Raw genomic sequence first — 27,025 nt, 5'->3', positions numbered from 1 at the left:
AGACAACACATGCTTTGTGCTAGAAGTGCTTAAGCCTAGTGAGAAATTGCTCTCGTGCATTCTCTTTCTGTTACTTTCTTTTTATAGAAACAAATTAACTAACATCCCGACTATTACGAACAGCATTTGTTCAGCATAAAGTTGGAAAAATTATTGATAACGCACCCTGGGCAGCCAATCGGATAGCTCGCCTTACTAACGTCATTGGGGACAATGATGTCAAATGGGTAGGGGCGGCTTAAAATTCAGCCATGCGATGTGCTGCGATTCGCAACAATGTACATTTGTAAAACCTTATAATAAATTACACACTTTATGCAGAGCACTTAGATGCATCAATTAATGATCAGAAGGACCTACTCTAACGACTCGGTACATTTGTACAAAATCGTCAAAATCGTTTCAGGTTCCCTTTAAAGTAATCTTACCTTCAGAACTTGTAGTTGTAATATACAAAGTAGTAATTCTTATAAAGTGTTGAAGGTCAGAAATGAAATAACTGTTAAATGGACAAAATGAGACTTCTACAACGGTGCTAGCACATACTTGCATAGCTTTTGCAGTTTTGCCCAAAAAGTACAAAACTGAGTATAGAAAAGCAATTGCTTGCCTGATGAATACAAGTATGTAATATTATCAAAACACTGGCTCAAGGCTGAGACTTCCCTTGTTCGTCTACTGTCAATCACGCCTATCTTCCTATAAACTTTTTTTATCTTGTTTGGAATATGGAATAACTACAACTGGCCATTCTGAGAAACTGATATGTCATATGCAGCCTACTGGGCATAGCGCACTCAGAAAATTATACAGGAACATTTTTAATACTTGCAGGGATAGAGGAGGCTTCTGTTCTTTCTACTGTATAGTTCTGCAAATGTCTTTAAACACTGTATACAGGCATCACTGTATCACTTTGAACACTTGCTCATATGCAGTAGTTTAACAGCCTAGGAAGCAGTGGTAGTCGGAGTCCTAATTGCAGATGTAGATGTAGATCCTTGGGGAATCCTAAATGAATTCATAAGCTTCATCTTCCTCCTCCACTTCAGTGCCTTTCTGGATGCGGTGAGGCGTCTTATGAAGACACTCTGCAATGCACAGAAGAGAAACAAAAGGTACAAAAGAAGTTGCATCAACAAACTTAACGAGACAAAGAATAACTTGCACAGCTATAAGAACACTCTCAGGGCCTATTTGAGATGTCTGCTTTGCAAACGAAGCTCAAGACTGTGCTATATCTGAGAACCAGTAAGGGCGGCAGGTTAGCAGGCGCCTCCTCTTACAGGATGGCTGCGCGCACCTTATTCTGAAGGCAATTGTGATGTGTGCAAAGCCTAGACGAGTCGAGATAGCTGGTGGTATGTGCTATTTTCATGTGCCTAGTGTGCGTTGAAGCAAGTGGACGCACGAAGTGGAATTTGCTTACCGCTGCTGCCACTCTTCATCATGCCAGCAAAGTGTCAGCAAGTGTTTGCAGTCACTGAGTTAGATCTGCTCATGTTTGCTAGTGTGTGCACGACACCACACTTGTTAATTTAATTAGTAAGCAGATGTTTACTAAAATTTATACAGCCAATAAAGCTGCAAATATTACTTCGTGTAATTGTGGGGTTTTACGTGCCAAAACCACCATCTGATTATGAGGCACGCTGTAGTGGTTGACTCCAGAATAACTTTGACCACCTGCAGTTCTTTACCATGCACCTAAATCTACAAGTACACGGTTGTTTTTTTGCATTTCGCCCTTATCGAAATGTGGCCATCGTGGCCAGAATTTCATCCCACGACCTTGTACTTAGCAGCGCAACACCGAAGCCACTAAGCAACCACAGCGGGTATTAGTTCGTGTAGTTGTCTAATGCTTTGCTATTGCTACAAATGCTTCACTTTTCAGGATGAAAATGCGACTTCTTTCATTGTTGATGACAAACACGTCGTGTGGGCCAATCATCTCAAAGAGCTATATGGCATTGGCATGCAAGAAGCGAGTTTGTATCTGTGGCCCAATGGATAGAGCAGTGTGCTCTTGTTTTGGGATATCCAGGTTCAATATAATGCAAGACAAAAAACGTGCCTACTGCTGAGTGCCTGGTATGAGGAAAGGAATGATTCACGTTGAATACACTCTATAGGTTCCAGACAATTAGGGTGCGCCAGTTAGGGTGTCATGTGGTGAACGTGCCACTTACAATACAGTCGACTTCCATTAATTTGTCCTTCAAGGGCCTAACGAAATTGATTGAATTATCTGGCAGGTCGAATTAAAGATGTAGAAAAATGCTGAAACACACAGCCAATTCATTTGGCAATATATGTCTTATTCTAACATGCCCCAGAATCAAACGCACACCCAGTGTCCCTTAAAGTTGGGGCTATTATTTTTCGTTACAGTTCTCGTTGCGCAGTCCATAACTTCTTAAGCTTCTTTGTTAACCTCAAGTTTTTGCCCCGTATGTTAGTACAGGTACAATGCAATGTTTGTACACTTTTCTTTTCGAGGATTGTGGCAAGCTGCTGGTCATGATTTGATAATGCCTGCCTTATGCACTCCAACCTATTTTTCCTTGTGCAGGGTAGCAAATGGGACATTTTTTTCTGGTTAGCCTCCCTGTCTTCCTACTTTTATATTTCTCTCTCTTTTCAGCAAGCACCAACTTTCACACGAATCACACGAACTTTCACAATGAATCCTTACCAACTAGCTCAGCTTTCTGTTGTTCTTTCACACAGATGTGCTAGGTATTCTTTTTCCAACTTCGTTGCTGCCCTCACCTGTGTTGATAACACACAGCACCTCTACTCACCCAAGCATTCTTCTGTCTGTAAGGCAGCCGCGTGCCAGGCTTGGGGTGGTCCCACACCATGTTAGGGTACCGTGCAGCCAAGGAACGCCCCAGCGCGCAGTACTCCCAGCGCATGACTGACGTGTTCGTGTGCTGGATGAGCTTGTGTTCACTGCACGTGGCAGTGAGGGAGACATGAAAACAACAGGATTCATTTTTAAAATTTTTTTATTTATACAATACTGCGGACTCATGGTCCAAGCAGGGTGGTCAATACAAATACAAAGGAAATACAAAAGAAACAGCAACCAAAAAAAAGCACCAATAATACAGGCTCAGAAAGGTTGCTTTACAGTTTGATCACTTCCTTCGATAAGGCAGTTCCATTCACTAATGGTTATCGGGAAATAAGAAAATTTAAAGAGGTCTGCACGAGCAAAACATGGAGTTCGGTCGTTTTCATTGTGGTGTCAGGTGGGCCTGCTAGTTAGGGGTGACAAATATGTTGATGCATCTAGCACTAGTTTGTTTTCCCAAGAGTTGGCAAAGAAATTCTAATCAAAATTTTTGGCCTCGGGGCTGTAATAGGGGAATACCATTTGCTTGCATTAAATCAGAATGTGAGTATAATGCTGAAAATTTATTAAAAATAAGCCTTACGGCCTTCCTCTGAATACGTTCAAGACAATCAATGTTGCGTTTAGTATGAGGATCCCATATAACGCATGCATGTTCCAGTCTTGGCCGCACAAGAGCAGTATAGCAGAGCAGCTTAACATTCGTGGGAGAAGTTTTAAGTCATAGTTCCCTTTTCTGGTGACTTTTTAGTAACCGAAGTAGCCAGTAAATTGCCCTGGAAAGATTCTTAAGGGACTTTGGCTAATTGAATGGCTTGCCCTCATATTCTCCTCTAAGGATATAAGCATGTGCCTCAATTTGTTGCTGCTTCCAAAAAATAAAGAGCTTATTAGTTATCTGGGTACACCAAAGCTGCTTGTCTTGGCAGAGCACTACTTCGCAATTGAAGAAATACTGTATTCATTATAAGGCTGTAATGATTATAAGGCGGAGATCCGATTGGTGTATGTGAAAAAAAGAACGCAAGTAGGAACACTAATACAAGGTGATGTGAGTACCCACACAGATTATTTAGACTTTTCAGGGCTTGGCCAAATACCGAATATTCGTAATAAATTATTAGATTTCTTAGTGTGGTTTGCATGTGCAAATACCCAGTACTGCCTCAGCTGCCTTGGTTTATTAGTCACTACAATGTTCACTGCCGTCTAAAATCTGGATTGCCAGAAATGTGGCACTGCTAACGCCATATTCAAACATAACTGAATCTATCAGCTTCGCATATAAAGTGGGGGGTGAGCTCGAGGTTAAAGCTTCAAGGGGAAAAAAAAACGCCTTATGTTCGAATAAATATGGCAAGCAGCTTTCTCTTTTCACATTCCGACTGTTGTCTTGCTACTACAAAAAAGTAATCTACAGCTACAATTAAGAAAATCATAACGAAGACATTTAGGAATAATTAACAAGTAAAAGAATATGAGGAAATCATCATTATTTATTTATTTATTTATTTATTTATTTATTTATTTATTTATTTATTTATGGACAATGCCTCAAGGACCTTGTACACGGGGTTTTACATGTGGGGTGGATGAAAAAATTGACTGCCCTTCCACTACTGTGAAGAGGGGTGCAGGAGAAGCTCGGGATCCACGGCTCTTCATTGTAGTAACACCTCGGCTTCGCTCTCCCTCACAGCAAGGTCGGCACGTCGACAACAAGCCCTTTCTCAAGTGAGTTCGTTCATGAAATGCTGCCTCTTCTTCGGCGTAATGCATGATGCGCAGCCCGCTCCCACTTCCGTTCTTTCAACGCAGCCTTCTCTTCAGCAGAATGAACCAAATACGGCCTCCCCATCTGAGTGCTGGCCCTGAATTGGCGAGAAACGTCAGGCGTGAGGCGAGCAAACACGCAATGACACCCTTTCCCTCCTCCGGAAGAGAGAGGACACCTGTGATTGGTTTGTGCCTTGCGCTGCATCTACTTCTTCATGCATATAAAACCCTGCTTTAAAGGGTGCGTATGATGAACTGACAGTGGCTGAATTGGTTAGTCTGGTGGTCTTGCAATCCAGAGGTCAGTGGCTTGAATACGCAGCCCGACAAGCCCTCTTTATTTTCGCGTGGCGCGAGTTTTTTCGTACGACAACACCAACACCGATGCCAACACGAATGAGGCAATACAAGCTTCACTTGAAAAACAAGTTAGTTGACGTTGACAAAAAGTGCCTCAGCGGTGGTTTTGAAGTGAGCAGGGTTGACATGAAGGACAGCATTTGAGGGAAGATTGTTCCAATTGATGGCTGTTTTGATAAAAAACGATTGACATTGAAAGTGCATGGCGGTGCGAACTACGCGAGGGTATACATCTTTGACATGCAATATCACTTAGAGACTTTTTACTGATGAGGGAGTGTTTTGGGTATTGACCTGCCAGTTTCATCAAAAAAAAAAAAACAACACTACTTCCTCGATTTGCCATATTTCACTCTATTTTCTACTGCACAGAGTGTGGAATGTCGCTTGTGTACTTCTGGCTGCGCATCAAGAAATTTTCGAGGTAAAATTTTGATACACATCACGAAGTTTCGAGGTAAAGTCTTCCAGTCACATCCGGTGTACCTCAGGGCAGCGTGTTATACCTCTTGCTTTTTATATTGCATATTAATGATATTGTTGACGTTGTTGGCCCTGGTGTAGAAATAAGATTGTTTGCTGATGATTGTATTTTGTTTAAAGAAATTGGTTCCGCTAACGATTACAACAATCTCAACACTAGTCTGGGCAATATACATAAACGGTGTGTAAAATGGGGAATGACCCTTAACACGAGGAAATGTGTCTGCCTTCCAGTAACTCACCAAAAAAATCCGCTGTCAAATACCTACATATTAGGGTCTTCATCATTACAACAAGTTGCTATTAATATCTCGGTGTAACATTCACTTCAAAGCTGTCTTGGAATCTTCATGTTGCTGATGTTTGTTCATCTGCCTTCCGCAAGCTTTATGTCCTTACATATAAACTTAAAATGACAAAGTTATTAAGTCGACTAAAAGCACGCTAAATTTAATGACTTTTGCACCAAGTTATAAACACTGCAAGTGGAAGTCTCATGAAAGGGAGAATCGTCATTCACATGACAGTAGCATGAACCTACAAAAAACACCTATTGCGAGTTTTTAAGAAAAAAAGCTTCGCAGCGGAAGAAAAATTTCTCCCAGTCCAGGCTGGAAAAGTAAAGTCATATTTCTGGGCAACATAACGCCGCAAGAATGAGAATATATATCTTGTTGCAAAGGTAATTTATTTGAATTATCACAGCCTTACAGCTCAGAATAATACAGAAGTGTGCCGAGGTTTACTTAGATGGTTTCAAGAGACATTCCCTGGTAAATAAAATTTCAAATTTGTACCTTGGCAGCAGACTGCATAGGTACGGTCACACCATCATATAACAGTCATCAATAAAATGAAGCAAATTAAATTTTTCTCACCAATGCCAGCATGTAACGAATATATACTTACAACAAAGTTACATTCATGTCTAATGTGACTTTGATACAATAAGGCCCAACTGTAGGATGCGGTAATAACCACTCCTAAGCCTACCCACTCTAGCAATCTGACCACTTCTTGGTTTTTCCAATTTCCAGCATTGTTAATTGGGCATGTCCTTCTTAATTTTTCCACTTCTCAGTTAAATACTATGATATCTGTGCAGCCTTCGTAGATATTGTTACGAAGCCAACAAAATCTGCGAGAGACATTCTGCCTGGAGCAGATGACGAAAAAGCCGGGTCTGTCTGGTGGACAGCCTGTCAGCCGGGTCTGTCATGTACTGCCATAAATTGAAACACAAACAACTAACTGATCTGAATGCCAGTTCCATGCAATTACATAAAAGTACAATGTGTAATTGCTTTGTAGCTCGTTTCTAAGCATGGAGTAGTCCCAAGTGTACATTTTGGAGCCAGAATTAAGCCACTGTTGCAAATGCAGGTAAACCTGTAAACAAAATAATGCTATGGGGTAGTTTTATAATCATTTGCGCTGGTAGTTCACCTCTTTGGTGCGTTCCTTGTGCAATGACAGTAGGGTGCTAGTTGAGAGGCAAGAGACAATGCCAAACAACTGTTCCCTCTTACTTACTTTAGGAACTGGATGATTTCATCGCGCAGAGCGCAGGAGAGAGCCCTGTGCCTTTGTTCTATCATCGAGGCACCATGCAGAAGGGGCTGAACATATGATGAGAACTTTGGGAACAGGCCATTTGGAGACCACAATCGGAGATTCGCCTGCACAACAGTGTACCAGCCAACGAGTTATTGATGCAAAGACTAGTGATGCATTTGCATAGCTTAAAGGGACACTAGATATAAACACTGTTAAAGCACTCTTTCAAAAGTTTATTTTTGTTAATTTCACGATAAGATGTTGAATACCAGAAGAGAAACCAATCCAAACTTCAATTTTCATATGAACTCCAAACTTACATTTCTTGAATTTCGCAACAGAAACCCAGAGATGGTACATCAGTGTGACATCATGGCTGTCAATGCATTTTCTTATATTTGGAGCATTGTGGCGTGGTAAATGTTATTGAAACTTGCTAATTTCTGCTTTTGGCTTCTGTAAAGTACCCTTCTACAAATTTCCACTCTTTTTTTGTTTTCTGTAGTCAGCACATAGTGACACTGTTCCACTCAGCGAAAGGCACCCGGCGCCTTTTCGCTTGTTTGATAAATAATTCTTTTCCATTTCAACCCCTTTTAACTGCCCAGCTGCAACCTCCTGAGCGCTGCACCTAGGCCGGTCTGCCCCCCCCCCCCCACCTCCCCCCGCCCTTATGGCACCACTGCAGCACAATAAGCATGTGCAAGACTTTCTTCTGAGAAAACAAGGAGTGACGATGACTTCGTCGAAAGTGCAGCGACTCTGTAGTTGTAGTGCGGAACTTACAGGCTTAAATTGACTCCCCCCCTAGAGATTATAGGCCTGCCGAGAGGCTCCTTGTGCCTCCTTGGTGTTTGGCTCATCCACAAGTTCGACTATGAGTACCAGAAATTTGAACGAAAGCAGGACTTTCGTCATCAGCTCTCAAGCAACTATCTCTATTCATACTGCACGAGACATACAAGGACCATCTCCACATATATATTGATGGCTCGAAAACTGCAGATGCATCTACTGGAGCTGTGATCTTTCCCAAAAAAGCCTTGACCATTCAGTTTACAACACCTCATTGGTCAATGTCAACTGCTGCGGAGCTTGCTGCACTTAACAGCGCACTTCGCATGATCTATGAAGATCTACCCCGAAGATGGAGCATATTCCCTGACTCGAAGGCAGCCCTGCATTGTTTGCTATTCGCCTACGTCGTGGACCACAAGATCAACTTGTGCTAGAAATAAGGCAGTTATATCACCAGCTAGCAGAGAAAGGACATGACGTCACTTTTTAGCAGCTCCCAGGCAGCTGTGGCATCAAGGGCAAACAAAACGCCGATGAAGCTACTAGGAGGGCTCACGAAGGTGCCGTGAAGGAACCCATCCCCTTATCAAAATCTGACACGGCAACAAAGCTTCCCATACAATCCATGCGGAACATGCCAGCTTTTCGACATACTCGACTGCACCACCTGGACCCATCCCTCCAACTACTCATTTTATCTGGACTATCCCGAATCGAGACAACTGTTCTCTGCTGGCTATGGCTAGGAGTGTCTTTCACAAATGCACTTGCTTGCCACATCAGAATGATTGACAGTGCTGCCTGTGATAGTTGTGGCAGCGAGGAAGCAATCGAACATAGCCTGTCATTGTACGTCGCTACAGCTCCCAGAAACAGTCTTGGAGTGCTGGCTGATGTGACCTGTAAACCAGAAGCCAGTGAAGGCGCTACTGTGGTTTCACCAATCAAGCGACCTGCCTGAATGTGACCCTCCTGCGTTCCTTTGTGTGTTTGTGTTTTTCATTTCTTCTCCTTTGTTTTCCTCTCCCACTTTTTCATGTGTGTGCACCTCTCTAAGATCTTTCTGTCTCCCCTTACCCCTTTCCGACTGCAGGGTAGCAAACTGGATATCTATCTTCTGGTTTCTCATCTCCTTTATCTCTCCCTTTCTCTCTACAGGCTTAAATAGGGCTTAAACATGCAAACAGATTAGAGGATTTCAGTGGTGCACGAAAATTCGAAACATCAAATATTCAATTCAAATATCTTAGTATTCCTATCTATTCGAAAGACATATTGGTATTCGAAATATTCATCATCATCATCATCATCAGCCTGGTTACGTCCACTGCAGGGCAAAGGCCTCTCCCATACTTCTCCAACAACCCTGGTCATGTACTAAATGTGGCCATGCCGTGCCTGCAAACTTCTTAATCTCATCCGCCCACCTAACTTTCTGCCGCCCCCTGCTACGCTTCCCTTCCCTTGGAATCCAGTCCGTAACCCTTAATGACCATCGGTTATCTTCCCTCCTCATTACATGTCCTGCCCATGCCCATTTCTTTTTCCTGATTTCAACTAAGATGTCATTAACTCGCGTTTGTTCCCTCACCCAATCTGCTCTTTTCTTATCCCTTAACGTTACACCTATCATTCTTCTTTCCATAGCTCGTTGCGTCGTCCTCAATTTGAGTAGAACCCTTTTCGTGAGCCTCTAGGTTTCTGCCCCGTAGGTGAGTACTGGTAAGACACAGCTATTATATACTTTTCTCTTGAGGGATAATGGCAGCCTGCTGTTCATGATCTGAGAATGCCTGCCAAATGCACCCCAGCCCATTCTTATTCTTCTGATTATTTCCATCTCATGATCCGGATCCGCCGTCACTACCTGCCCTAAGTAGATGTATTCCCTTACGACTTCCAGTGCCTCGCTGCCTATTGTAAATTGCTGTTCTCTTCCGAGACTGTTAAGCACTACTTTAGTTTTCTGCAGATTAATTTTTAGACCCACTCTTCTGCATATGTTCCCTGCTAGGAGGTTACCCCTGCTGGGTAACCTCCTATATGAACGAAATATTCACATTCCCGAAAAATGACATTGTCGGGTCTTTAAGTCAGCTTTGCCGCAGCACAGCCGTATCATGCGACGGAGCATAAAAAAAACATGTATTGCGGTGAAGCATTTTTCGCGTGCAGTGACGCATATCAAAAGTAAGATGCACTGTCATGGGTACCCTGCTGGTGCTTATAGCTACCCGACATTATCAGCTCTGGACAATACCAGACACCAGGTGTAAACCTTTGTCTGCAACTAATCTGGCTAAGCGCCTAAAAACACAGTTGCCAAACTACTAATTTGGCCAACTAGCAAGCTTGGCAATGTTTTTTAGATCCTTGTTCAAAAGTAGAGTACCCATAGGATGCTTCGATGGCAAACTTGGTTGAAAACCTGTATTTAGAAGAAGCAAGGAAAATTTAAACAGCAAGGAACCCAAATATGGCCTCAACTTAAGCTTCTGAAAGCTTCTCTCCTTCCACGTCAGTACTGTGGGAAGACTTTGATAAGCTCGTCAACCAGCAGCAATTTTCGCTTGCTTGTGGCAGCAACTTTCGCTGTCACAAGCACAGGTTGAAAGATATTTGCATGACAAAATTTTTGGGCCAGAAAGAAGATCTATGCGAGTGGTGGTGTAAGCATTGTGCCCACTGATGGCTCAGCTTGCAAAGCCGATACCAGCCGATACCAGAGACTAGTGTGTCCAATGAGCAGCTCTTTTTGCTATCCTTCTTTCAGGACAACATTAAATAACTGCAGCCATGATACTGTCAAGCCAAAGCGTTACACAAGAGAATTTTGTTGACCACAAAGCATGATTTTCCTGTACATTGTTTGCTGTGCAATAAACTTAATTGTTTCTTTTTTTTTTCTGGTTGGTGAAGAAGGAAATGCATTTTTGTAAAACTAACAGTACTTGTATTCGAAAAATATTGTGTTCAATTCGTGCTTGGTCTTCATTGTTTAAATTCACACGGAAATTTAAAATTTGATATTCATGCACCCCTAGAGGATTGAGGTTAATGATGGCTAAAAAGGAAGATGCAGTATAACTCAAGTATGTGACCATTGCTGAACATTGAAAGCACAAATTTTAAGTTTAGTAAGCAACAAAATCTGGCCAGCTGTATTTCACGTACTGTCAAACAGGTGTGTGAGAGGTGACATGAATTTAAAGAGCTGCAGGAAGAACTACAGTCAAGTTCGATTATAACAAACCCCAGTATAACGAAATATGCTCTACATTAAAAACACAAAACTTGTGTAGTGATATTCATGCAAAATAGGTCCCCCAAAATGAAATGGACATTGAATATATCAAACTTCAAGTGCCTGCAACTGGCCCCATAAAACTGATAGCAGCAGCTTTCATTTTTTCACAGCTTATGTTTTCTGATCATGTTGTTTTCGATCACGCAGCAGAGCATGCTCAACTGCACGTTCTGACAGAACCAAATATGTTGTGTGATACGACGCATACATTACCCGGTAGAAAGCTACAGATACTTTCAGGTTGCTGCATTACTTATGCATGCTACCGTGAGATTCAGATCTCCTTGGAATGTTTCAGTAGTGTCATGGAGCTTGGTTCTATCGTGTGTAATGAACTACCATAAAAGTTCATAAAAGTTCATTATACCCTGGTTTGGATATATCAAATTATTTGATATGTCAAATTATGTTTAGTGCACAGGCCACTTCGTTAGAACCAGGTTTGACTGTAGATGGTCAACTGAGTGAAATACTACTTAGTTGATGCCGCACTGCGTTTCCAGGTACAATACTTGACTTAGGTGTTTATAACAGCACAGGCTTGTGGCTGGGCAGGTTTACTTACCACGCTCGTTAAGTATTGCAAGGCACCATAATAACAAGGTAGTGTCATTGGCACAGAGAACTGAGTTGGCATAAGTGGTCAGAACACTTGCACAAAGTAAAGATCAGTTCAGGTGCTGACACTTGTAAAACACCAATGTCAGCCTGCCAATACTCTATCCTAAATGTCTGGAAGAGCTAAAACCAAACTCTGTTGTTTCTTGAAAGAGCTATAGAATTTGCCTTTCACTGGAGTAGCTCGCAAAGAATGTCCACAAATGAAATGGAAGTCTTACCGCGTCACTTTCAGCTCCACGTTGCAGTGCAGCGGTATCTACAGTGAACACCTCCTCAGTAAAGTGTGAGATCGGGCTGGTTGGTAACCCACGATGATGTGTGCTTGTCTCTATCGTTCCTTTCCATCCTTTGTCCCCAGCTGCACATTGCACATCATCCTCTTCAGTGCCTAAAAGAAAAGCAAACAGAACACATAGCCATTTGTTCTCAATCATGAAGTGCAATTACACCACTACAGCGAAGCTTTCGTTGTCTGCTTTCCCTGGTTTTGCATGGCTGCCTTGCGGCTGTGTGCTGTTAAGTTGGTCGCTATCTCGGCGGATATATTCGTGGACATTCGAAGGTTATATGAAACTGCAGCAGTGGCTGGCTAGTGGCTTACACAACCATCGTATACTGACTAAGTATTAACTTCCTACATAAAACCATAACATATAACGCCGGCTCAGAAGCATCTCAAAAGCGCATAGATCTGTTAATGGAATGGTAAGTTACATTTCATGGATTCTTGGATTTACGTTACTTTCATTGATTTAGCCACTAAGTATGTGCATGCGCTTATCCTTGGCCACTCCTCCTGAATGGGCACTTCCCACTACGATTCCTGCATAAAACTTGAGCATCTCATGTCGGCTACCAGATATGTCTGAAGCACACTGATTTAATAATGAAATGGATTATTATATTTCACAGATTGTTTTATTTACTTCTGTTCTTTTTTTTTGTCATTTGGTATGCGCCCCTGGGAAAGTGCCTATGCTTGGCCAAACCTCCAGAGGGGTTATATGCCCTTGTGATAAAAGAGGCACAAAATTCCTGAATGTTGCTTAATGTGTGCTATACTTTTCTGTACATACACCTGTCATCACCATTGTTCCCTCGACAAGTATCATACACGACCTTCATCCTTGTGATATCACTGCATTACATGTCACACTCTGCATCTCGCCTAAATTGGAGTTTGCGTTTCGGCATGGCTTGTGAGTAGGGGTGTGCGAATATTGAAATTTTCAAATACGAATCGAATACGAATATGGCGAAAAACTGTCTTCGAATATCGAATCGAATATCGAATATATGTGTAGTATTAAAAAATTGCAAAACGAGGTAATAATTGCTTCATTACCCTTTTAAAAATAATATTGCATTTTACGAGGCTGCTTCAGGTTAAAGAGGCACTCATTATAGGTAATGCACTCAGGTAATGTCAGGTAAGGCTCTGTCAGGTAAACGCTTGTTACAGATTATCGCGAAGGAAAATATACTGCTCAACATGTTCAGAAAGTAAGGGCTCTCTATGCACTGTGACAACATTTGTCCAGGTAACATTTTCTAGGTGCATATTTTATTGCGCATACTTACAAAGCCCGAAAGTACATCATATATTGTAATGAAAGAGCCCTGGAATAAAGCTTGGTGAAAAAAAATCGAAACTGATCATGTCTCACGGGCCTGATGCAGATAGACTAGAACAGAGCGTACACATTCATAGTAAGGTTCGTTACAGCACTTAAGATCACAGTGCTGTAACGCTGTGTCATCGTTTTGTACCTTCTTTTGTCCCTGTTTTGTGTTGCGCTGTAATGAACCTTACTATGAATCCCAACAAACTGGCCCAACTTGCCATCTTGATGTAGAGCATACAGATAATGAGCGGATCATGTGAAGCTCTCAGTGAATAAACATGTTTTTAGGAGAATGTGGAGCAAGCATATAATTCGTTAATTGCTAAATTATTCACAGTCTGTCCGAATATTCGCCGTTTCGACCATTATTCGGCCGTCCTCGAATATTCGGGAATTTACGAATATGCATTTCTCGAATCGAATACGCTTCAAATAAGGAAAATATTCGATTCGTATTCGAAATTTCGAATATTCGCACACCCCTACTTGTGAGCAATACAGTGCATCAGTATACAAATTGCATGACGATAACATTGTAACCTTTGTGGTGGATAAACAAAAACATTTCATGAGATTACTCGTTGCATAGGATGAAAGTAAACAAAATTGTATTCATCACTGTTAGTTGTAAAGCATTTATTTAACTGCTTCACTAAAGCTTGTGACAAGCTCCAACGACGCTGCCATGTGCATTGGACCCATATAATTTTTTTATTTCAATGATCAACAGTTGGAGAAATAACGGAGGCCTCGACGTAAAGCCAGTGTATTGATAATGAATGGAACTTTTCTTCATCAATGCCAGCTCAACAACAACAGTTTCAATCACCTTCTCGTGGCACATCAACATGCACATTACAGTACGCTGTTGATTATGGAACTGTATTTCACATACGAAAGAATAGGATGGATAGGTGGGCTGGTTGGTATTGCATTATTAGAAAACTTAGTGCAAGAAAGATACTGGATGAAGAAAAGGAACAAACACCACAGTGAGTGTGGTGTGTGTTCCTTTTCTTTGTCCAGTGTCTTTCTTGCACTAAGTGTTTTAATATTTCTAGTAAAACACAGAGAAGACACTGTAGCATCCTCCATATGCAATGCAGATCGGATCAAAATAATATATTTAAATGACAGCTTGAAGTCTATCTAGGAATACAGAGAAGGAGAAGGCAGATCTAAGCATGGCTCAGTATGGAAGCCTTACAAACACAGCTCTATGCAAAGTCAAGTGTGTAACGTTATCCTGTGGCCCACAGCAGCTTGTAATCGCATTGAAGAGCAACATTACGTTTTTAATTGCGGCTTTCAATTTTTCAATTTAGCTCACCTGCTTGCGGTGCATCAGCTTTAGTCACAGCACACAAGTGACTAATGCACAATGCATGTGGAAGATACCACAGCATCCTCTTCATGTGATGGACATAGCCACTTCTGCATCATTGTGACGAAGTGCAATGGCGCCGTTATTTCAGTGGCATCCAACAACAATTTCACGGTCTGTTAATGGAGCATCAACTTTAACGTACTGCTCACGTTGCACAGCTTCATGTGCGACAAACATGAAGAATGCTATAGTGTCCTCCATATGTGACATACATAGCCACGCATGCTTCATCTTGACAAAGCTTAAGAGGGAGCTTTAGCTCGGGTGCTCCTATGTAAATACATGTAAAATTAGAATTCGTTTTTCTCGGCAACCACTGCACCAATTTCGGTGAGGTTTATTAAATTTAAAAGAAAGACATAAAATCAAGTGACTGTTGGTTTCGAATTTCTGCATTAGGTTGTTAAATTTTTATTAAACATAGGCAAAAATAAAAAATTTTCAGAGAACGAAATTATCACGTTTATAACTCTGTAACTTGGCAATGGAAAACGATACCGCAATTCTATGAATTTCATCTAATAGTACATCTAAAGCATACAAAACTGATATGTTACACATGATTCTTAAAAAAGTTAGTGATATAGAAATACAGCTTTTGCAGAACCCTTGTACAACACGTAACGAATTCGTGCAATATATAAATTTACATATCGAATTTGTCTGCTTCGAATGATCTAATGAATGCCATTTACAGAACCACAATATCTGTTCTTGATGCAGAGCTATTAATTTGTAAACTTTTGTGCTTCTATATTTTTCAAGCTTTCGAATTTTTGAAAATTCTTGTAACAAAATTCAGGCCCTAAATCGAAATTCCGCTTCCAACAGTCACTGGAATTTAACTTTCTCCCTCAAATGCAACAAGTTTCTCCAAAACCGGTCCAGGGGTTATCTCAGAAGAGCGTTTCTGCGTTTTACATGTATTTGAATAGGCCGCGTCGGAGTTGGGCCCAAACTAAAGCTTCCTCTTAATGACACTGTTATTTCAATGCAGCTCATCAGCAACAGTTTCACAGTTTGTCATCTAGCTGTGGGGCATTAACCACAGCATACTGCTCACGTCACACAGCTTGTTATGGAGGCGTAACACACATGAAGGAAGCCATAGTGTCCTCCGTATGTGATGTGCATAGTCACTCGTACGTTGTCATGACAAGGCTCAATGGCTCCTTTATTTCAGAGCAGTTCAGCAGCAACAGTTTCACAGTTTGTCTCCTACTCATGGCAAATCAACTATAGCGTGCTCTTCATAACACACCCACAATTAAGCACTGGATCGTGCAACATACATCGAGCATACCACAGCGTCCTCCATATGTGATGCACACAGCAGCAGCTTGTACTTCGTCGTGAAGAAGTGTAATGACAGCTTTGTTTCCATGTAGTGCAACACAAAAAGTTCAACAGTTTCAGTCACTTACAGAGTGATCATCAACCAGAGCCTGTCATTCAAGGCATAAAGAGACTGTGTGTCACATACAAAAGTGCCTACGAGCACGCAAATACTGTTTAGAGATAGTTGTCCAACCAAAATGCTGCCTTATTTACCCAGGCTTCCTTGTAAACAGGCAGGATATTAAGTTCAGTATTTTGCACTCCGGGCAAATTCTAGTAAATTTAAATACATCTGAGTAATGTTGTTATAAAGAAGTCGCACATAACACAAAAATACTTTCATTACATTCTTTATTTGCTATAAGCATGTATTTATTATATGCTGATATGAGCGAGATACATTATAGATTGTTTTAGTGAGGTTAGACTGTACTGGAGGTTTAGCTTTATCCATTAAGTAAACCATGTTAAACTCCACAAGTCACACTATGTTAAGCAAACAATATGGCTTGCTTAACATAGCGACATGTGATAACACAATGTGAGTCTCATAGCGACATGTGATAACACAATGTGAGTCTAAGGCCCCACTGTGCCATATGCTACATTGAGGATACACTCAGTCAGATCAATGTGTATTTGCTGTAATGTAAGAACTCACCATTATTTGGCGGGTCACTTGTATGGGAAAGTGGATCACAGTTCTCAGTGGCATCAGACAGGGGCTCTGTTTTTATGGTAATTGGTGGCAGCACAATTTCTACTGCAAAAAAATATAATAATAAATAAAGGAAGCAGTCAGTGCTAAACTTCGGAAAGGGGTCACAACAGTTACTTAAATGCAGTGGCATGAATTCATAAGCATAGATAAGCAAACAGTTTTTTGTAAGAAGGCAATTAAGTTCATTTCAAACATAAATTTCTCAACTTACAGAAAACACAAGCCAGAAAATTTGAGCTGATGATGCATCCTTATCATACATGTTCGCAAGTTCTTGAAGTTCAGATAATGTGAAACATTAAGGACTTCAATAACAGCACAGTTTAGCTTTGCATCTAACCAAGGTTAGGATTCCTTTTGTAGTAGAACTGTATGGCTATGAATTTCACGGTATAGTGAATATACAGAGAGTGTAAAAGCCCAGAAAACGTTCTAGCCAGAAAGCCACCAAAAATTAATACAGGCAGTGCTGGTACAAATTGAAAATTGTTTAATTCATTAAAATTAATCCCTAAGGCTTTTAACAGGTATTCATCTGATGTCATTGAAGAGACTATAGCTATTAGTTGGGGAAAACAACAATGGCAAAACTGGCAATTGCCATTATTGAAATCAAACTAGCATTATAGCATTCGAGCAATCAAACTAGGGGTGGCCTATTGGCTGCAGAAACCACGATGATAACTTTACAAATGTGACCCGTTGACATGCCTGATACAGCACGTTTCTATACTAAATTCATTGCTTCCTTCGTGTAATGCTATATCAACATCGCTTTCGTGTAACGCTATATTTACATCACTGTATCATCCAAAGTGCAATGCAAGATGCGAGAATGTCATAGGAAGAGGATGCATCAAGTATAAACACAAAGCAAGAGATAGTGTCTAGGCATGTTCAGTGGCACCACACACAAACTGAATACGGCGACCAGGAAAATGCAACAACAAGGAATATGCCAACAGAGTTCTGCTATATATTTATCTCAACTAATTATTTCGATGTATCGCAAGTCGTACCAGCATTCTAGATCGAGAAAGTTGAGCAAGTTGGTATGGACGTATCAATTACATAACAGCATGAAGAGAATGCAAGGATTGTCTCTAGCCTTGTTGTGTTAATTTCTTTGCACTGATCTGCTACCCTAGGCAGTCACTATTCCTTTTTTTTTATTTATTTAAAATACCTTACAGGCCCCATGGGGGCATTGTGTAAGGGGGGTTACAGAGTAAGCAGCCTTCTAAAGTGGTATACAAAAGATACACCTCAATACAGGACTCACCAACATTACTATCAAGATTGAAACATGAAACACAAACAACTGAAGTAATGAAAGGCCACAAAGGTACACTTAAGGAAATAACTTGAGTAAAACTTAACGTAAGGCATTAATACTAGAAAGTCAAATACACAAAAAATGAACATATCAGGGAGTACAATTCTTGAAGTGATATTAAGGGAAAAAGACGCAAAAAAAAGCAATAATATATACAGAGCATACAAGTGAACACACGATACAGCATAACATAGCAATTCACAAGAGCGAGATAGCAATGCATAAAAAAAAAGTATCACAAGAAGTTCGAAGCAGATTGCCAAGTGTTAGAAACAAGATAAAGTGATTTGTAAGTGCTGTTATGAAAAATGCTCGTGTAGGAGATGACGAAATTTTTCTTGATCTGACTCGGAAGCAATGTGATCAGGCAGATTGTTCCACAAGCGAATGGCCGTAGGGAGTGCGGAAAAGTTAAAAGCATGTGTCGTACCGTACATGCGCGCAAAACTTAAGTGGTTATATAATCGACGAGACGTGCTCGAGGCGGTCTGGATATGTAGTGTGGATTGTGTGGCATTATAAACATATTTGTGAAACAAGGATAACAAAGCGATATTACGGCGAAGAACTAAAGGCTGTATGGAATGATCGAGTTTCATTTGCGTTACGCTGGAGTGATGGCTAATTAATGGCTAGACTACCCTTATCTTGCTTCATTTGTTTCCTTGCATTGTTCTTCCATTATGCATTCCGAATACTCTGCTGCAAATGTAATACAACACTAAAGGCATGCATTAAGTGTATATGATTTCTCTTGTTATGGTATTATACATGGAGTGCACGAATAAAGCAATACCACTGCATTATCACAGAAAGCTACAAAATGGCATGTTAAGAAGAAACCTTTCAGAGTTACTGCCACATTTTACATGAAGAAAAACGCATGATGAAACAGCATTCACTGACTTCAACCATAAGAGACAGGAGAAAGATTTGAGGTACACAACAAAAATAAATGGCTATGATCACCAGCTAATAACACTAAATGATGCACAGAGGGCCCACTTAAACATGGAAAAACAGCGAAGTGCCTACATATTTTTATTAATGAGTTGAACAAGTATTTTGTTATAAACACTGCAGATGTTTTCCTTTCTTCAGCATCTCAGCATTTGATTGGCGCGGATGAAGTCTTCACCAGCGTAAAAGACGAGGCACCATGACTGCGCGTTCATTCTCACTGAGCTTCGTCGACAGTTTCATGCTGCTGTACATAGTACTACCACGGCCTCTGCACCTAAGCCGAAGAAATATATTTTGAAAGGACTCAGCAACGAGACTGACAGGCGTTTCATCCGGTTCGCAGATCAGCTGCCAGCCAGCTCGCCTTTCTGTTCGCTGTGCTCTGTGGTGCCGTTCGAGCACTATTCCCTGAGCTGCAAGCACGTCTATTGCGGTCCGTGATTTCTCGAAATCGTGAAGTTTTCTACCACCTTACGGAGCCCGATGGACGGGACGCTACTTAGCTCGCGCACAGCCATGCCCTTGGCCACCGCCGATTTTGATGTTCTGCGCATATTGGTAGCGTACTGTTACAATGAGGACTACGGATGTAGCTACACTGGCCACCTGGAAGATCTGGAGGCACACATCCGAGACTGCTACGTGGTGACCTGCCACTTCTGCTCCGGAAAGCTGCTGAGCTCGTGACTGGTCGGTCACATGGAGACCGCTCATTCGGGAACTACGAAGTCTAGCTCTAGGAAGGCCAAGCTACGTGAAGAGGCTGCTGTGGCTTCAGCTGAAGCTTCTTCTGGCGCCTTGGTCGAGAGGGGAAATGTAGACGCGGAGCATGAGGGTGCTGCGACTGGTGAGAAACCGGCTGCAATGCCAGCTGCGACGAAAACCACTCGGTCTTTGCATGATTCAGAATGACTTTGTAATGGTGCAACACAATGGTAGCACATTTTTAAAAGGATATTACAAGGGAGACGGCGTGCAGCTCATGTATGTGAAATTTAAGGGAAATAAGAAAAGAAGTTTTCTTTCGTAAATTGATGAACTAGTATTCTGAATTTACAAATACATTCTTCGTGCAAACATGAGTAAATTAAAGATAATGTAGAGGAGCAACAAAACTACCTTAAAAATGTGTAATCAGCCTCTGCTACTTATTGCACATCATCCCGGCAATGATTTCTTGTGAAGTAGTCAATGATTGATAATACTTTCATTTCATTAAATATATAGGAAAAAGTTTGACGTTATTGAACTCCCTACACAAGAATGTCATTCTATTAGTGCTCCATGACCCTTAATATGCCGCATTCCAACTCACTGAATTGTGATTATCTCACCAACTTAATCATTTTGCAGCACAGAATTAATAAAAAGAGCATAATCAGTTGCTGTAGCTAGACTTCATATTTGCTTTCAATGTCCTTTCAACTCTTAAAGGCAAAAGCAGCCTTTGCAGTTGTGCACAGTAAACAGGAGAGAGGACATCTGATGCCAACACACAAAGGTCACAAGCAACTTCAGCAAAAAATAACTCTGACCTGAAAAAAAGAATCTTGTATTTAATTAACCAGTCTCATCAAGTTAACACTGACTCAAAACTTTCATCAACGCGCCCAACAAATTGTCGTTCGCACAAATTCCATTTTCACAAACAGTACTGTGATCTCTCTCCGAAGACAAGGCAATGCTTGTAGCAATAATTTGGCTCAAGCACAATTATCTACCACAGGAAAGACACAGTGTCCATATACTCTAAAGAAGACAAGTTTAGTGTCAGCGATCACAACGTACTTGCTGAAGATCACGCATTACACAGTGGCAAGGCACAAAAACTAAACCAAATGTGACGGACGCAGACCTTGAATATTGTAAGGAGGCAGGACAGGCAAAAACGAAGTACAACAAAAGCAAACAATGACTTAGGGGGCATGTTATAACACAGTATACATATATGACTTGCTCTCCGTCTTTAGACTTCTGCCTTCACAAGCTTATCTCCATAGCGTTGAGAAAGAAGGTCAATGAAAAGGATCCTTCACAAGAATTGTTCTTGGACACAAGTAGGAGAATGGACGCAGTCTCGTGATTTCCTGAAACAGCGTTACAGAAATAAATGCAAGGCATCCACAATGCACACATAGGCACAGCCAGAGAACAAAGTGCTTTCAAAGGTCACAGCAAATCAGTTTGAAAAGGATACCGGCGCTCTTAATGCACTGAACTTAAGTTGCTCCTTATGGTTATCCTGGTGCTAGCATCAAGCCAGTAGATTCATGGCAAATCCTCTGAGTGTATTAAATTTCCACGTTTCCCACCAGAACAGTTGCTGCCTATAAGACACCCAACAGGTAGTTTCTAGAAATTATTTGATTAATATTGATCCATTCAAAATTAAAACACATATCATCAAAGGTTTTTATGCAACATAATTGTCACTACAAATAAGTTCCATGGTTAAACTTTGTATAACCTTTTGGCTGGGAGTAAATGCCTTGAAAAATGTATACATTACAACAAAGTGCCTCACATGAGGAGTTTAAATCCAAATTATGATAAGTCAGACATTATGTGTGTGCTTTCCAAGAGAAACTTTGTACGTAGACTGGAGCTCACAAGAGGCTCATCGAGTAGAACTGATGCCGATGGTCAGGCTCTATTATAAGGGAATGGCACAGGACACAAGTGTTGCAGGTTTAGTCGGCACCAAATGCGTGTCTCCTTTCATTCTTACAAATTCACTATCATCAAAGAATATCAGCAAAAATTTTACCTTTACCTCAGCCAGCAACACCACTATTCTTCAATGCATTCCCCAGTTAAAGTGAGCATTGCCTTTTCTATCCTTACTCAAGGCGACAATTTTATAATGCCTGTATCTGATACATGCCTGTAATGTCTTATTAGTAGCTTCAAGAACAAGTCAACTAATTTTACCTCAGAGACATCATAGATTTCCTTTGCATTAAATTGAGGGCTTATAAAACACGAAGCTTTCTGGGACTCTTAGACATAGTCTAAAGAAAAGGCTGGTCATGATAACCAATGTTGAAAGAACGGAAGTCGACTGTTCCTTTATCAACTATGACTCCGGCAGCCTTCATTTATGGATAGCATGCCAGCAGCCTTGTACACTTTGAGGTGCTGCTGTAGCAAACAGTACCAGAAGCCTCAATGCACCATGCAAGCATGCAGACGGAAATAGAACTAAAAGACAGAGGATTTGCTTAAGATTCATAGCTAAATTGCAGTAACTCCTCCTGATTAAATGAAGTAATTAGTTTGCCAATCTTGTGTGAACAATTTTCGAATGCTTCCTCTGTGAGCAAGACACCAGCTTCCCATCTGGTCCAAGATGTCATAGATTGGTCCGGAATTGAAGTTACAGCAGTAGGTACAAGTGGTCCACCCAAGAGTGTGGAGGCCAGTACGAATGATGACTGGGCCGGTATAATGTAAAACTATTTCAATCTGTTTTTTTATTCCAGCTCGGCCATTAGCCCTCTGTGATAGATCAAAATGGCCCGGGCTCTGCCTATATGGGAGCGCGCCACACCTATATGGGCAGAGCCCGAGCCATTTTGAACTATCAGGGAGGGCTAATGGCCGATTTCGAATAAAAAAACTGATTGGAATAGTTTTACATTATACCGGCCCTGGTCTAGAGAGTGCTTTATGTTGCGAAAATACAGCACAAAACTCTCTCAGCACTGGTTCTTTGACAATGCCCTTTCCAGGAGGGCTGCTTATAATCGCTTCCAAATGTCGCCTTAATGCTAGGATGCATTACTTTCTAGACAAGTGAAATATTGGCTGGACATCTTTGGACACTATAGATTGTACCCAATCTCATCTGAAGTTTCAGCTGCTCTCAAATAGTAGTTTCCGCACTTATTGTATAGTTCTAGATCTCATTCACCTCGTAATTAAATAACACACTAGGCAACCAATCACAGCATGTTATTTGTCAGCTTAGGTGCTGAAACAGACCAATATGCATCGGGGGCTGGGAAGGTTAATATGTTTTCATGTCTGACATACCAGTTTCTAACCATTATAGCAATGAAGCGCACATCATTAAAAGTGAACTCAGAGTTTTCGGGTCTCTTAAGGCCGATGTGTGTACCCATGTCTCTGAAACTGTTTTGAAAGAAGTGCTGCTGCAGATGGTGGAATAACTACAACGTCTCTTCAAGCTTCATTTGCTAACTTAACGTTTATTACAATTTTATACCTGGGTCAAACTAGGCACTTTAGATCGCTATCACGCCCGATCGGGATTGACTTTCTCTACTTTGATTGGCTCCCTTCAGCAGCTTGCGCAAAGGAGCCAATCGGGGTCAAGTAAGTTGATCGCGATCGAAAGTGTCCCGTGTGGCAGCGGTAATCAAAGTCGGACTGCATGCATCGCCGCAGACGATGCATGCAGTCTGCGGCGCACACTTGGCGCACACTTGGCGAATGAAGTCACCAATGTCAGTCCCCTCGATAGTTTTAATAGGTTTTTGTGCATCTGAAAAAGAACAAACCGAAGTAAATTTAGTCGCACACAGAGGTCATATAGAGACAACCACTAGCAACACAGCTTAAAGAACAAAAGGATCAAGGGAAGAGGCCGCGGAATAGCAATCAATAAAAGTTCGTCTGCAACGCAAGCACCGAAACCAACTAACCACACTAGACAGGTTACCGGCAGCCTTCAACTCTTGTATTGCGGTTCCTTTACTGTACTTGTCATTGTAGCGGATAAGTTACAGCGGCACAAGCACACCCGTGTAGCACTGGGAACAACTTTGCAGGTCACAAGTGATTGAAGCGCGCGATCTCTTGCGCTTAACATTAAGTATTAAAGTGGGTGAACAATGCGCAGATTAATAGTTAATCTGAGAACTAGCACGTTTAACAACCTCTAAACAGAACACACGCCAGCCGTGACAATTTGATTTCATGGGAACGCACTCGAAAATCTGTTTTTGACTTGCGCCTTAATAAATGCGAAGCGACATTGGCGCCTCATAGCGTTGTCTAGGCGCTGCTCTGTTTCTTGAATACCACCATCTAAATGAACTTCTCAGATATACAATAAAGGTATCCCTATGGAACATGTAATAGGGTAGTTCCATTGTAAGTGAGTTGTGTTGATTTACGGTAATTTATATTGCTCCATAAACCAAGACCATGATTGGTTTTGGTTTCGGCAGGAAATGAGTTACAATAGAGCAACACATCTTTGCAAGTACGTTGACACGTAATGAAGTTGGATTACTCTGATTCAATAACGTTGCTCGGGAAGCTTCCGTGCAACAACGCGCTATGAACGTGCTACGCTACGCAGCGGTGTTGCTTGTGTGCCTTGGTATGTGCATGTTACGGTGTACTAGAATATGGTTGAGTGGGACAGCTGGGGTGACGCATGCTTTGCGGTGAGTGAGGCGCGCAACGACGAAAAATACTGTGGCGGCGCTGCGATCGAAGTGGATTGGGCTGCGTCAAAGTCCCGCCTTTGGAAACTGCTGGCGATTCTGCTAAGAAGGGTCATTCGTACTATTTCGCGTGCTGGTGTATGCGTTCGGACCGCTCAAACGGTGTTTATAGTTGCATATGACCTGTATTTATGCCTTAGGAATAGATGAGTTTCTTTCTATTCTTTGTTTAATTTTATTTTATTTTTTTAATGTCGCTTGGTTACTGCGCGCGCATTGCGGCCGCAGTATCGGCTTTCATTCGGCAATGTACGTTTCCACTTGGAGCACAAATATATTTCTTGTTCTTCAAGCATCGTGTACCTCTCGTGTGTATTTTTGCGCATATAGTTTTCCATCAGTAGGTCTTGCGAAACTCAGACGGAAAAACATGTAAACTTCCTGCTTGCCGCTTCAAACAAATAAAACATATCTGCCCCGGCCATCCGGCACCCTGTACTCAGATTTACGCAAGTATTCTTACAGAAAAACAAAAAAAAATGCAGTGCTAAATTCCATTCATGTTTCCGTCTTCCTCGCGTAACAGAACGCGGAGTAATCCGTGCGGGTTCTTTTATTGCGGTCGGACCTCGGGCGTCGCGAAAACAGTTTTAAGTAGTCATTATATATATGTGCTAATATTTGGACCGTGTGAAATTTTTTGTCTAGTCCATGCTCAACAACAATAACAAAAAAAAAACTGCGTGGTAGTCTAATTAGTGGCTAGATAGTAGATATGGCGTCGCGCTGCTAGACTTAAGCTCACGCGTGCACGTATGTTCAAGCCATGTCGCGGAATTCGACGGGAACGAATTAAATGGAAAAAAAAACGCTCGTGTACTTTTGTTTATGAGCACATTAAAGAACCCCAGGTTGGTGAGAACTGAAAAGGGTGCTACGCCAGAATTTGTTTAAGGCAGCTGCGTTCTTCGGGTTTTTCTAGTGCTGTAAACGCAATAAATTATTCTCAAGTCTGATTTCTGAGAAAAATATGTTACGCCTACCTTATATTTCATATGTAAATGTAATGCCGTTCCCAACTGTAGGTCCGCGCAACTATAAGCAGCTTCTCTACTATAAACGGCTGCTATCAGTTATCTGGTGCACTGCCATATAAGGACAATAACGAAGCAATTAATTTAAGGAACGGCATGCCTCACATTCACGTAGAGATATTTGTAGATATGCTGTGTTCGTTGAAGAAGATAGGTTTTCGTTGCCTGAATCAAGTTAGCAGATCTACAGGCTATAGCTCCCACAACGGGCCTTTATAATGACAGGTGGGAATTTGTTCAGCAGAACCGTTTAGCATCCGCAGTGGCGTAGCAACAGGGGGGGCCGGGGGGCCGTGGGCCCCGGGTGCAAGGGGCCAGTGGAGGGGGGGGGGGGGTGTCATACACGTCTGAAGACACCCCTCTCTGCAGGCTACACCTGGGGGGGGGGGGGTGTCATACACGTCTGAAGACACCCCTCTCTGCCGGCTACACCCGGGGGGGGGGGGGGGGGGAGTGACAGAAGACCTATGGGCCCCGGGTGCCAGACGACCTAGCTACGCCACTGAGCATCCGTGCTTTAATTCTCTCGTAACTGCATGGTGCGCCTTTGCGCAACAGTCACGACTTTCCAGCAGCACAATTTCACTCGGAATAAGAGTCCTCACTTGCATCAGCCCCTCACCTGCGAGACTTCAAAAGTGCTGTTATGTTTTACATTGGAACGGAAACGGCTATTCGATAGTTTTGAATAGTGGATTCTGAAGTCGAATACGATCTGAATAGCAAATACCATTCGATTGGACTACATGTTTCTGCTTCACTGCTGGCACATTAAAGGAGATCTCCAGACAAGCCACTACATTGGTAAAGACTTGCCGGTCTCCCCGATTCAGTTTGAGTACTTAAGCAATATCTTTTCCCGGCACTGTTGGTCATTAACGTCCAATAATTGCCTTGATTCCTTTTCTTAAAAAGTTGATTGGTTCACCTAGGGCTGGTGCAGCTTTTGAAAGGAACACGCTTATTCATGTCGGGAGTTTTCACTTCTTCAATCAATGCATTTAGAATATTTGATAATTTTTCTCTTACATATATATTTCGTGGCTATGTATGTTCTACCCTTATATTTAGCTAGAACCTAGTGCATTGGTCATTGGCATCTCTTCGCGCCACGCAGTTAGTAAACCTGGTTTATTTCACCATATTGCTATCTTTGATCATTGTCTCTGATCAATATTCCAACAAGAAGCGCGCGTAAAATGACACGATATCAATAAAATTTTCTTACGTAGTTTCATATAGGCGCTTCTGTGGCAAAAAATTAAGTGTTACTTTTAAGAAAACTATGTTAAAGATAGCAGTTCACCTGACTAAAACTACAATTGGTACTGGCCGACAAGAGTCATGGGCGCACCAAAGCAAGTAAAACCATAAAAGTT

At 41.6% G+C, this 27,025-nt stretch overlaps 1 protein-coding gene across 1 annotated transcript; it reads right to left on the bottom strand.

The window, feature by feature from the left end:
- Window positions 1-752: 752 nt before the first annotated feature.
- LOC135916146 (uncharacterized) lies at window positions 753-26,992 on the bottom strand. The gene is made up of 7 exons (XM_070539447.1): window positions 26,967-26,992; window positions 24,037-24,113; window positions 16,777-16,878; window positions 11,984-12,153; window positions 7,016-7,161; window positions 2,808-2,958; window positions 753-1,091 (listed from the first exon to the last, which is right to left on the bottom strand). The coding sequence occupies exons 1-7, from the start codon at window positions 26,990-26,992 to the stop codon at window positions 951-953; spliced, it is 813 nt and encodes a 270-aa protein (XP_070395548.1). The 3' UTR covers window positions 753-950.
- Between the last annotated feature and the right edge of the window lie 33 nt (window positions 26,993-27,025).

This window comes from Dermacentor albipictus, chromosome 5 (assembly GCF_038994185.2).
Source record: "Dermacentor albipictus isolate Rhodes 1998 colony chromosome 5, USDA_Dalb.pri_finalv2, whole genome shotgun sequence".
In the NCBI taxonomy this organism is placed as follows: domain Eukaryota; kingdom Metazoa; phylum Arthropoda; class Arachnida; order Ixodida; family Ixodidae; genus Dermacentor; species Dermacentor albipictus.
This window is presented reverse-complemented; position numbering and strand designations above follow the sequence as displayed.

Bases quoted from the DNA above. Each gene is read 5' to 3' on its own strand.
- LOC135916146 (XM_070539447.1), bottom strand. From the start codon at position 26,992: ATGACTCTTGTCGGCCAGTACCAATT. The intron at 24,114-26,966 runs GTAGTTTTAGTC...GCATTTATTAAG, and splicing joins CTTGTCGGCCAGTACCAATT to GCGCAAGTCAAAAACAGATT. The intron at 7,162-11,983 runs GTAAGACTTCCA...ACTGTTGTGCAG, and splicing joins GTGGAGCTGAAAGTGACGCG to GCGAATCTCCGATTGTGGTC.